Source organism: Tetrao urogallus, assembly GCF_951394365.1.
Source record: "Tetrao urogallus genome assembly, chromosome: Z".
Lineage (NCBI taxonomy): Eukaryota > Metazoa > Chordata > Aves > Galliformes > Phasianidae > Tetrao > Tetrao urogallus.
The window spans coordinates 67,762,882-67,776,122 of record NC_136816.1 but is presented as its reverse complement, the minus strand read 5'-3'; the positions used below and the strand labels follow the sequence as shown (position 1 = coordinate 67,776,122).

General features: G+C 57.1%; 3 protein-coding genes and 1 pseudogene across 5 annotated transcripts in view; 3 read left to right on the top strand and 1 right to left on the bottom strand.

Annotated features, from left to right (window-relative positions):
- Positions 1-13,241, bottom strand: part of UBAP2 (ubiquitin associated protein 2) — a gene marked incomplete at its 5' end in the record, with an annotated part of 202,718 nt that overhangs the window by 131,597 nt on the left and 57,880 nt on the right. The gene's annotated exons all lie outside the window — the stretch shown is intronic.
- Positions 1,891-2,466, top strand: LOC306957401 (interferon; the record flags this gene model as incomplete). The annotated part of the gene is made up of 1 exon (XM_079548847.1): positions 1,891-2,466. One exon carries the CDS (start codon positions 1,891-1,893, stop codon positions 2,464-2,466), a length of 576 nt encoding a protein of 191 aa, XP_079404973.1.
- LOC306957400 (interferon pseudogene) lies at positions 6,208-6,783 on the top strand (annotated as a pseudogene). The gene has a single exon. The product of its transcript is annotated as an interferon pseudogene (transcript).
- On the top strand, positions 10,525-11,100 carry LOC306957399 (interferon; the record flags this gene model as incomplete). Its single annotated transcript, XM_079548846.1, has 1 exon — positions 10,525-11,100. The coding sequence occupies one exon, from the start codon at positions 10,525-10,527 to the stop codon at positions 11,098-11,100; it is 576 nt and encodes a 191-aa protein (XP_079404972.1).

Sequence of the window (13,241 nt, the reverse complement as noted above, 5' to 3'; positions counted from 1 at the left end):
GAGCTAGCAGTTTGCACCTGCAGCCCCCAAGGCCGACCGCGTACTGGTCTGCACCAAGAGGAGTGGCCAGCAGGGAGAGGGAGGCGACTGTCCCCCACCCCCGCTCTGCTCTGCCCTCGTGACACCCCAGCTGGAGTAATGCCTCCAGGTCTGGGGCCCCAGCTCAGGAAAGCTGGCGAGATTTTGGTGAGAGGCCAGCGCAGGGCCACAGGGACCATCAGAGGGCTGGAGCGCTACTCCTGCAAAGACAAGCTGACGGAACTGTGCCTGTGCGGTCCGCAGAAGACAAAGCACCAGGGTGACCACGTTGCAGCCTGCCAGTACTTACAGGGACGTTATAAACAGGAGGAAAATCAACTTTTCACACGGGAAGATAGCAATAGGACACGGCTTTAAAATAAAAGAGTTTAAGATCAGACGCCAGGGGAAGACGGACGTGAGGCACTGGCACACGATGCCCAGAGAGATTCTGAATATCCCCCAGTACCGGAGGTGTTCCAGGCCAGGCTGGATGCAGCACTGGGAAGCTTGCTCTACGGCTTGAGTCTTGCGGTTGGCAACCGCGCCCTCGGCAGTGAGTGGGAACGACGTGACCTCCGAGGCCCCTTCCAACCCAAGCCATTCCGTGACACCAAGGGGGCCTACGGGACACCTGCAGTGGGCCCCATAAACGCGGACTGCAATGGCAGGACAGGGGGCAACGGCTCGCAACTAAAAGAGAGGAGGCTCACACTGGACGTTAGCAAGAGACTTTGTCCTCTGAGGGGCGGTGGGGCACAGGAAAAGGTCACCCACACAAACTCAGGACGCCCCAACACCGGAAGCCTCTAACGTCAGGCTGGAGGGGGCGTTGGGCAACCCGCTCTAGTGGAAGGCGGCGCTGCCCACGGAAAGGGGGTTGCTTGGAAGCGGACGGCACTTGAGGTCCCTTCCAAACCAAACCACCCTCTCATTCTATCATCTCCTCAAGTCTCCTCATCCTCAACAGGGGCTTAATAACTACATCAGCGGGCTCGCCTCCATAAGGCTTGTGGACTCCTCCTGGACACTCAGACAAACCTTTGGCCTCCGCAACGTAAGATCCTTGCCTTACAACTATCCGCCTGCTGGCCCATTTCCTCCTTCTCACCGGATGCCACACGAAGCAAGGAAAAGAAGAGACGACGGAGGAAGGAGACGCGGCGCCCGAGGACCACCACAGCCGCAGTACCCGCTCGGAAGCATCGCTTCCCTTTCTCGTTCCTCCTCAAGCACAAGCCTTTCCTACATATTCTCAGCAGCCTCCAACGCAGGCGGCGCTGCCTACTCCGACCACTACAACAGCCAACCCAGAGCTCCTCATGCCGCCGGAAACTACCCAAGGTTCTTCCAACGCGCTTCACTTTGCAGTGCTTTCTAAGAAACAAGCACAGAAAGCAAGCCACGGGCAGCACACATCTCAAGTCGAAAGGCCAAGACCCATTACGGCATTAAGGCGTTACGTAAGAAAAGCAGAGTTGAACAGGAAGAGGGATTTCAATGAAGGATACACCAGAGCTCTCGCTGCAGCCCTAAGGGAAAGGATGAAAACAGATATCTGCAGAACAGCTGACCCAGAAGATTCCGCCCCACCACTTTCACATCCCCCTTCCAACCCTTGCAGCCAGCCACCCAAAACACACCGCCGGACCAGGATCTCCACCAACAGCCCCACGCACACCCAAGCCATTTGCTCCCAGACCACAAAAACCAGCAGCCAAAAGTGAAAGCCACAGACAAAATCTCTCGGCAACAGGAAAGCGACGAAGGGAAAGATGACACACCACATAAAGCCGGCACCGCGGCAGCACACACACCACTGCCACCACCCAGCCCCACCAGGCTCCTGCCCACCACAACCAGAGTCCCACCATGGCTGTGCCTGCAAGCCCACAGCACCCACCGGGCTACAGCATCCTGCTGCTCACGCTCCTTGTGAAAGCTCTCGCCGCCACCGCCTGCAACCACCTTCGCCCCCAGGATGCCACCTTCTCTCGCGACAGCCTCCAGCTCCTCCGGGACATGGCTCCCAGCCCACCCCAGCCGTGCCCACAGCACAGCGCGCCATGCTCCTTCAACGACACCATCCTGGACACCAGCAACGCCCGGCAAGCCGACAAAACCACCCACGACATCCTCCAGCACCTCTTCAAAATACTCAGCGGACCCAGCACTCCAGCCCACTGGGTCGACAGCCAACGCCAAAGCCTCCTCAACCACATCCAGCGGTACACCCAGCACCTCGAGCACTGCTTGGCGCGCAGCGACACGCGCTCCCGCACGCGATGGCCTCGCAACCTTCACCTCACCATCAACAAACACTTCAGCTGCCTCCACACCTTCCTCCACGACAACGATTACAGCGCCTGCGCCTGGGACCACGTCCGCCTACGAGCTCGCACCTGGTTCCTGCACATCCACGACCTCGTGGGCAACACGCGCACCTAGCCCCAAGCGCACCTCCCACCCTCTTCCTAGTTATCTATTTATTCAACTATTTATACAAACGGCTATTTATTCGTCTATTTATTCTTCTATTTATTCAGACAAAATAAAGCTCTCCTTTCCAAAACTGCCTGCGACTGCCTCCTTTCGCTCAATCACAGGAGCCCCTTCCGGGGGCAACCAACCCTGGGATTCTCACACACAGCTCTGAAAACTCTGGTACCCGCTCACTTCTTCTGTAAACCCTGCAGGTCCAGGGAGATCCACGAGTTCACCACAAAAAGCAGACAAAGCAGGGACACCTGCGGCAGCAGGACCGGCCCGCTTTGACTAACAAAGCCAAAGCAAGAAGCTGATTATCACTTTCAGCACGGCAGCCTGACGGCCACAGCGGTACCGCGGGGACGGGCAAAAGTAGCCCTACAGTTAACTCGAGCCTTGAGTACGGTGAGCAAGAACGCAAAGGCGGCGTATCACTGCAGTACTTGACTCTTCACGCAAATCCTGTCAAACATCACCCCACACAGAGAAACCCACAAGCTTCAGCTTCTTAGGGGAAGCAGAGCAGACAAAGGTAGGGAGAAGGAAGGAGACAGCAGAGCTAAGACACGGGAAGCTACAGTCATCTTACTCCACCATGACGGGGCACCTTCTTGGCAACCACTCCGCCTCACCTCGGGCTGGAGAACGCTGGCACAGCATGGATTTCAGTACCGCTGTGTCTTAGTTTCACAGGCTCGGACTAGAACTGTTTTCTTCAGAGCGCCTGATACGATGCGGTGTTTTGGTTCTAGGAGAAAAACAACGCTGCTAACACACCAACGCCTACTCTTGCTGCTAAGCGGTGCTGCACAGAGCCAAGGCCATTCTCAGCAAAAGGCCCAAGGAGCTGAGGGGGAGCAGAATTAGGACAGCCGACTCCAACTGGCCCAAAGGGGTATTCCCTACCATACGACATCAAGCGGAAGGAGTTTTGAGGAGGGTGGCAGATCAACTCGCTCGTCCTTCCGCTCCTCAACTGGTTGCAAAGCAGCTCTCCGTCCAACCAAAAAAGTCACGGCTGTCAGGCAAAGTCCCCGGTGACTGCAAGAAGGGAAACATCAATCCCCGTCTTTAAAAAGGCAGGCAGGAAGACACGGGGAGATCCTGGCCGGACAGCCTCGCCTCTAGGCCTACGAAGATCACCGAGCAGAAGTGCCAGGAAAACAGAGGGACCAGCAGGTGATCCGAGACTGCCCGCACGGCTTCAACGGGGGCACATCTATAGTGCTAGTGCCTGGCTATCCCAGTGGCCTCCTGCGATGGAGCGACTGCATCGGTGCCCAAAGAGAAGGCAACCGATGCCATCGGTAAGGAATTCCTGCAAGGTTTGCACCTCACCCACGTCATAAATTGCGGAGACGGGGGTTCAAAAGGTGCAGCTATTTGGTGGATGAGGAATTGGTTGCACGCTCGCGGCCCGAGGGCTGCGATCAAGGCTCTACGCTCAGGTGGAGGCCGGACACAAGTGGCGTCCCCCAAGGTGCGTCTTGGGGCCACTGCTCTTCAACACCTTCAACAGCAACACAGGTGATGGGATCCACTGCACCCTCAGCTAGTTTGCAGGCTTCGCGCATCAAGCTGAGCGCGGCAGCTGATACGGCAGAAGGAAGGGATGCCATCCAAAGGGACTTTGACAAATTCAAACCCACCTGGGCCCATGTAAACCCAAGGACGTTCAACAAAGTCAAGTGCAAGGCGCTGTACTTGGGCGGGGACAACGCCAAGATACGCAGGCAGCATGGGAGAACAACTCCTTGAGGGCAGCCCTGCCAAGAAGGATGTAGGGGTCCTGGTAGACAAAAAACTTAACATGAGCTAGCAGTTTGCACCTGCAGCCCCCAAGGCCGACCGCGTACTGGTCTGCACCAAGAGGAGTGGCCAGCAGGGAGAGGGAGGCGACTGTCCCCCACCCCCGCTCTGCTCTGCCCTCGTGACACCCCAGCTGGAGTAATGCCTCCAGGTCTGGGGCCCCAGCTCAGGAAAGCTGGCGAGATTTTGGTGAGAGGCCAGCGCAGGGCCACAGGGACCATCAGAGGGCTGGAGCGCTACTCCTGCAAAGACAAGCTGACGGAACTGTGCCTGTGCGGTCCGCAGAAGACAAAGCACCAGGGTGACCACGTTGCAGCCTGCCAGTACTTACAGGGACGTTATAAACAGGAGGAAAATCAACTTTTCACACGGGAAGATAGCAATAGGACACGGCTTTAAAATAAAAGAGTTTAAGATCAGACGCCAGGGGAAGACGGACGTGAGGCACTGGCACACGATGCCCAGAGAGATTCTGAATATCCCCCAGTACCGGAGGTGTTCCAGGCCAGGCTGGATGCAGCACTGGGAAGCTTGCTCTACGGCTTGAGTCTTGCGGTTGGCAACCGCGCCCTCGGCAGTGAGTGGGAACGACGTGACCTCCGAGGCCCCTTCCAACCCAAGCCATTCCGTGACACAAAGGGGGCCTACGGGACACCTGCAGTGGGCCCCATAAACGCGGACTGCAATGGCAGGACAGGGGGCAACGGCTCGCAACTAAAAGAGAGGAGGCTCACACTGGACGTTAGCAAGAGACTTTGTCCTCTGAGGGGCGGTGGGGCACAGGAAAAGGTCACCCACACAAACTCAGGACGCCCCAACACCGGAAGCCTCTAACGTCAGGCTGGAGGGGGCGTTGGGCAACCCGCTCTAGTGGAAGGCGGCGCTGCCCACGGAAAGGGGGTTGCTTGGAAGCGGACGGCACTTGAGGTCCCTTCCAAACCAAACCACCCTCTCATTCTATCATCTCCTCAAGTCTCCTCATCCTCAACAGGGGCTTAATAACTACATCAGCGGGCTCGCCTCCATAAGGCTTGTGGACTCCTCCTGGACACTCAGACAAACCTTTGGCCTCCGCAACGTAAGATCCTTGCCTTACAACTATCCGCCTGCTGGCCCATTTCCTCCTTCTCACCGGATGCCACACGAAGCAAGGAAAAGAAGAGACGACGGAGGAAGGAGACGCGGCGCCCGAGGACCACCACAGCCGCAGTACCCGCTCGGAAGCATCGCTTCCCTTTCTCGTTCCTCCTCAAGCACAAGCCTTTCCTACATATTCTCAGCAGCCTCCAACGCAGGCGGCGCTGCCTACTCCGACCACTACAACAGCCAACCCAGAGTTCCTCACGCCGCCGGAAACTACCCAAGGTTCTTCCAACGCGCTTCACTTTGCAGTGCTTTCTAAGAAACAAGCACAGAAAGCAAGCCACGGGCAGCACACATCTCAAGTCGAAAGGCCAAGACCCATTACGGCATTAAGGCCTTACGTAAGAAAAGCAGAGTTGAACAGGAAGAGGGATTTCAATGAAGGATACACCAGAGCTCTCGCTGCAGCCCTAAGGGAAAGGATGAAAACAGATATCTGCAGAACAGCTGACCCAGAAGATTCCGCCCCACCACTTTCACATCCCCCTTCCAACCCTTGCAGCCAGCCACCCAAAACACACCGCCGGACCAGGATCTCCACCAACAGCCCCACGCACACCCAAGCCATTTGCTCCCAGACCACAAAAACCAGCAGCCAAAAGTGAAAGCCACAGACAAAATCTCTCGGCAACAGGAAAGCGACGAAGGGAAAGATGACAAACCACATAAAGCCGGCACCGCGGCAGCACACACACCACTGCCACCACCCAGCCCCACCAGGCTCCTGCCCACCACAACCAGAGTCCCACCATGGCTGTGCCTGCAAGCCCACAGCACCCACCGGGCTACAGCATCCTGCTGCTCACGCTCCTTGTGAAAGCTCTCGCCGCCACCGCCTGCAACCACCTTCGCCCCCAGGATGCCACCTTCTCTCGCGACAGCCTCCAGCTCCTCCGGGACATGGCTCCCAGCCCACCCCAGCCGTGCCCACAGCACAGCGCGCCATGCTCCTTCAACGACACCATCCTGGACACCAGCAACGCCCGGCAAGCCGACAAAACCACCCACGACATCCTCCAGCACCTCTTCAAAATACTCAGCGGACCCAGCACTCCAGCCCACTGGGTCGACAGCCAACGCCAAAGCCTCCTCAACCACATCCAGCTGTACACCCAGCACCTCGAACACTGCTTGGCGCGCAGCGACACGCGCTCCCGCACGCGATGGCCTCGCAACCTTCACCTCACCATCAACAAACACTTCAGCTGCCTCCACACCTTCCTCCACGACAACGATTACAGCGCCTGCGCCTGGGACCACGTCCGCCTACGAGCTCGCACCTGGTTCCTGCACATCCACGACCTCGTGGGCAACACGCGCACCTAGCCCCAAGCGCACCTCCCACCCTCTTCCTAGTTATCTATTTATTCAACTATTTATACAAACGGCTATTTATTCGTCTATTTATTCTTCTATTTATTCAGACAAAATAAAGCTCTCCTTTCCAAAACTGCCTGCGACTGCCTCCTTTCGCTCAATCACAGGAGCCCCTTCCGGGGGCAACCAACCCTGGGATTCTCACACACAGCTCTGAAAACTCTGGTACCCGCTCACTTCTTCTGTAAACCCTGCAGGTCCAGGGAGATCCACGAGTTCACCACAAAAAGCAGACAAAGCAGGGACACCTGCGGCAGCAGGACCGGCCCGCTTTGACTAACAAAGCCAAAGCAAGAAGCTGATTATCACTTTCAGCACGGCAGCCTGACGGCCACAGCGGTACCGCGGGGACGGGCAAAAGTAGCCCTACAGTTAACTCGAGCCTTGAGTACGGTGAGCAAGAACGCAAAGGCGGCGTATCACTGCAGTACTTGACTCTTCACGCAAATCCTGTCAAACATCACCCCACACAGAGAAACCCACAAGCTTCAGCTTCTTAGGGGAAGCAGAGCAGACAAAGGTAGGGAGAAGGAAGGAGACAGCAGAGCTAAGACACGGGAAGCTACAGTCATCTTACTCCACCATGACGGGGCACCTTCTTGGCAACCACTCCGCCTCACCTCGGGCTGGAGAACGCTGGCACAGCATGGATTTCAGTACCGCTGTGTCTTAGTTTCACAGGCTCGGACTAGAACTGTTTTCTTCAGAGCGCCTGATACGATGCGGTGTTTTGGTTCTAGGAGAAAAACAACGCTGCTAACACACCAACGCCTACTCTTGCTGCTAAGCGGTGCTGCACAGAGCCAAGGCCATTCTCAGCAAAAGGCCCAAGGAGCTGAGGGGGAGCAGAATTAGGACAGCCGACTCCAACTGGCCCAAAGGGGTATTCCCTACCATACGACATCAAGCGGAAGGAGTTTTGAGGAGGGTGGCAGATCAACTCGCTCGTCCTTCCGCTCCTCAACTGGTTGCAAAGCAGCTCTCCGTCCAACCAAAAAAGTCACGGCTGTCAGGCAAAGTCCCCGGTGACTGCAAGAAGGGAAACATCAATCCCCGTCTTTAAAAAGGCAGGCAGGAAGACACGGGGAGATCCTGGCCGGACAGCCTCGCCTCTAGGCCTACGAAGATCACCGAGCAGAAGTGCCAGGAAAACAGAGGGACCAGCAGGTGATCCGAGACTGCCCGCACGGCTTCAACGGGGGCACATCTATAGTGCTAGTGCCTGGCTATCCCAGTGGCCTCCTGCGATGGAGCGACTGCATCGGTGCCCAAAGAGAAGGCAACCGATGCCATCGGTAAGGAATTCCTGCAAGGTTTGCACCTCACCCACGTCATAAATTGCGGAGACGGGGGTTCAAAAGGTGCAGCTATTTGGTGGATGAGGAATTGGTTGCACGCTCGCGGCCCGAGGGCTGCGATCAAGGCTCTACGCTCAGGTGGAGGCCGGACACAAGTGGCGTCCCCCAAGGTGCGTCTTGGGGCCACTGCTCTTCAACACCTTCAACAGCAACACAGGTGATGGGATCCACTGCACCCTCAGCTAGTTTGCAGGCTTCGCGCATCAAGCTGAGCGCGGCAGCTGATACGGCAGAAGGAAGGGATGCCATCCAAAGGGACTTTGACAAATTCAAACCCACCTGGGCCCATGTAAACCCAAGGACGTTCAACAAAGTCAAGTGCAAGGCGCTGTACTTGGGCGGGGACAACGCCAAGATACGCAGGCAGCATGGGAGAACAACTCCTTGAGGGCAGCCCTGCCAAGAAGGATGTAGGGGTCCTGGTAGACAAAAAACTTAACATGAGCTAGCAGTTTGCACCTGCAGCCCCCAAGGCCGACCGCGTACTGGTCTGCACCAAGAGGAGTGGCCAGCAGGGAGAGGGAGGCGACTGTCCCCCACCCCCGCTCTGCTCTGCCCTCGTGACACCCCAGCTGGAGTAATGCCTCCAGGTCTGGGGCCCCAGCTCAGGAAAGCTGGCGAGATTTTGGTGAGAGGCCAGCGCAGGGCCACAGGGACCATCAGAGGGCTGGAGCGCTACTCCTGCAAAGACAAGCTGACGGAACTGTGCCTGTGCGGTCCGCAGAAGACAAAGCACCAGGGTGACCACGTTGCAGCCTGCCAGTACTTACAGGGACGTTATAAACAGGAGGAAAATCAACTTTTCACACGGGAAGATAGCAATAGGACACGGCTTTAAAATAAAAGAGTTTAAGATCAGACGCCAGGGGAAGACGGACGTGAGGCACTGGCACACGATGCCCAGAGAGATTCTGAATATCCCCCAGTACCGGAGGTGTTCCAGGCCAGGCTGGATGCAGCACTGGGAAGCTTGCTCTACGGCTTGAGTCTTGCGGTTGGCAACCGCGCCCTCGGCAGTGAGTGGGAACGACGTGACCTCCGAGGCCCCTTCCAACCCAAGCCATTCCGTGACACAAAGGGGGCCTACGGGACACCTGCAGTGGGCCCCATAAACGCGGACTGCAATGGCAGGACAGGGGGCAACGGCTCGCAACTAAAAGAGAGGAGGCTCACACTGGACGTTAGCAAGAGACTTTGTCCTCTGAGGGGCGGTGGGGCACAGGAAAAGGTCACCCACACAAACTCAGGACGCCCCAACACCGGAAGCCTCTAACGTCAGGCTGGAGGGGGCGTTGGGCAACCCGCTCTAGTGGAAGGCGGCGCTGCCCACGGAAAGGGGGTTGCTTGGAAGCGGACGGCACTTGAGGTCCCTTCCAAACCAAACCACCCTCTCATTCTATCATCTCCTCAAGTCTCCTCATCCTCAACAGGGGCTTAATAACTACATCAGCGGGCTCGCCTCCATAAGGCTTGTGGACTCCTCCTGGACACTCAGACAAACCTTTGGCCTCCGCAACGTAAGATCCTTGCCTTACAACTATCCGCCTGCTGGCCCATTTCCTCCTTCTCACCGGATGCCACACGAAGCAAGGAAAAGAAGAGACGACGGAGGAAGGAGACGCGGCGCCCGAGGACCACCACAGCCGCAGTACCCGCTCGGAAGCATCGCTTCCCTTTCTCGTTCCTCCTCAAGCACAAGCCTTTCCTACATATTCTCAGCAGCCTCCAACGCAGGCGGCGCTGCCTACTCCGACCACTACAACAGCCAACCCAGAGTTCCTCACGCCGCCGGAAACTACCCAAGGTTCTTCCAACGCGCTTCACTTTGCAGTGCTTTCTAAGAAACAAGCACAGAAAGCAAGCCACGGGCAGCACACATCTCAAGTCGAAAGGCCAAGACCCATTACGGCATTAAGGCCTTACGTAAGAAAAGCAGAGTTGAACAGGAAGAGGGATTTCAATGAAGGATACACCAGAGCTCTCGCTGCAGCCCTAAGGGAAAGGATGAAAACAGATATCTGCAGAACAGCTGACCCAGAAGATTCCGCCCCACCACTTTCACATCCCCCTTCCAACCCTTGCAGCCAGCCACCCAAAACACACCGCCGGACCAGGATCTCCACCAACAGCCCCACGCACACCCAAGCCATTTGCTCCCAGACCACAAAAACCAGCAGCCAAAAGTGAAAGCCACAGACAGAATCTCTCGGCAACAGGAAAGCGACGAAGGGAAAGATGACACACCACATAAAGCCGGCACCGCGGCAGCACACACACCACTGCCACCACCCAGCCCCACCAGGCTCCTGCCCACCACAACCAGAGTCCCACCATGGCTGTGCCTGCAAGCCCACAGCACCCACCGGGCTACAGCATCCTGCTGCTCACGCTCCTTGTGAAAGCTCTCGCCGCCACCGCCTGCAACCACCTTCGCCCCCAGGATGCCACCTTCTCTCGCGACAGCCTCCAGCTCCTCCGGGACATGGCTCCCAGCCCACCCCAGCCGTGCCCACAGCACAGCGCGCCATGCTCCTTCAACGACACCATCCTGGACACCAGCAACGCCCGGCAAGCCGACAAAACCACCCACGACATCCTCCAGCACCTCTTCAAAATACTCAGCGGACCCAGCACTCCAGCCCACTGGGTCGACAGCCAACGCCAAAGCCTCCTCAACCACATCCAGCGGTACACCCAGCACCTCGAGCACTGCTTGGCGCGCAGCGACACGCGCTCCCGCACGCGATGGCCTCGCAACCTTCACCTCACCATCAACAAACACTTCAGCTGCCTCCACACCTTCCTCCACGACAACGATTACAGCGCCTGCGCCTGGGACCACGTCCGCCTACGAGCTCGCACCTGGTTCCTGCACATCCACGACCTCGTGGGCAACACGCGCACCTAGCCCCAAGCGCACCTCCCACCCTCTTCCTAGTTATCTATTTATTCAACTATTTATACAAACGGCTATTTATTCGTCTATTTATTCTTCTATTTATTCAGACAAAATAAAGCTCTCCTTTCCAAAACTGCCTGCGACTGCCTCCTTTCGCTCAATCACAGGAGCCCCTTCCGGGGGCAACCAACCCTGGGATTCTCACACACAGCTCTGAAAACTCTGGTACCCGCTCACTTCTTCTGTAAACCCTGCAGGTCCAGGGAGATCCACGAGTTCACCACAAAAAGCAGACAAAGCAGGGACACCTGCGGCAGCAGGACCGGCCCGCTTTGACTAACAAAGCCAAAGCAAGAAGCTGATTATCACTTTCAGCACGGCAGCCTGACGGCCACAGCGGTACCGCGGGGACGGGCAAAAGTAGCCCTACAGTTAACTCGAGCCTTGAGTACGGTGAGCAAGAACGCAAAGGCGGCGTATCACTGCAGTACTTCACTCTTCACGCAAATCCTGTCAAACATCACCCCACACAGAGAAACCCACAAGCTTCAGCTTCTTAGGGGAAGCAGAGCAGACAAAGGTAGGGAGAAGGAAGGAGACAGCAGAGCTAAGACACGGGAAGCTACAGTCATCTTACTCCACCATGACGGGGCACCTTCTTGGCAACCACTCCGCCTCACCTCGGGCTGGAGAACGCTGGCACAGCATGGATTTCAGTACCGCTGTGTCTTAGTTTCACAGGCTCGGACTAGAACTGTTTTCTTCAGAGCGCCTGATACGATGCGGTGTTTTGGTTCTAGGAGAAAAACAACGCTGCTAACACACCAACGCCTACTCTTGCTGCTAAGCGGTGCTGCACAGAGCCAAGGCCATTCTCAGCAAAAGGCCCAAGGAGCTGAGGGGGAGCAGAATTAGGACAGCCGACTCCAACTGGCCCAAAGGGGTATTCCCTACCATACGACATCAAGCGGAAGGAGTTTTGAGGAGGGTGGCAGATCAACTCGCTCGTCCTTCCGCTCCTCAACTGGTTGCAAAGCAGCTCTCCGTCCAACCAAAAAAGTCACGGCTGTCAGGCAAAGTCCCCGGTGACTGCAAGAAGGGAAACATCAATCCCCGTCTTTAAAAAGGCAGGCAGGAAGACGCGGGGAGATCCTGGCCGGACAGCCTCGCCTCTAGGCCTACGAAGATCACCGAGCAGAAGTGCCAGGAAAACAGAGGGACCAGCAGGTGATCCGAGACTGCCCGCACGGCTTCAACGGGGGCACACCTATAGTGCTAGTGCCTGGCTATCCCAGTGGCCTCCTGCGATGGAGCGACTGCATCGGTGCCCAAAGAGAAGGCAACCGATGCCATCGGTAAGGAATTCCTGCAAGGTTTGCACCTCACCCACGTCATAAATTGCGGAGACGGGGGTTCAAAAGGTGCAGCTATTCGGTGGATGAGGAATTGGTTGCACGCTCGCGGCCCGAGGGCTGCGATCAAGGCTCTACGCCAGGGTGGAGGCCGGACACAAGTGGTGTCCCCCAAGGTGCGTCTTGGGGCCACTGCTCTTCAACACCTTCAACAGCAACACAGGTGATGGGATCCACTGCACCCTCAGCTAGTTTGCAGGCTTCGCGCATCAAGCTGAGCGCGGCAGCTGATACGGCAGAAGGAAGGGATGCCATCCAAAGGGACTTTGACAAATTCAAACCCACCTGGGCCCATGTAAACCCAAGGACGTTCAACAAAGTCAAGTGCAAGGCGCTGTACTTGGGCGGGGACAACGCCAAGATACGCAGGCAGCATGGGAGAACAACTCCTTGAGGGCAGCCCTGCCAAGAAGGATGTAGGGGTCCTGGTAGACAAAAAACTTAACATGAGCTAGCAGTTTGCACCTGCAGCCCCCAAGGCCGACCGCGTACTGGTCTGCACCAAGAGGAGTGGCCAGCAGGGAGAGGGAGGCGACTGTCCCCCACCCCCGCTCTGCTCTGCCCTCGTGACACCCCAGCTGGAGTAATGCCTCCAGGTCTGGGGCCCCAGCTCAGGAAAGCTGGCGAGATTTTGGTGAGAGGCCAGCGCAGGGCCACAGGGACCATCAGAGGGCTGGAGCGCTACTCCTGCAAAGACAAGCTGACGGAACTGTGCCTGTGCGGTCCGCAGAAGACAAA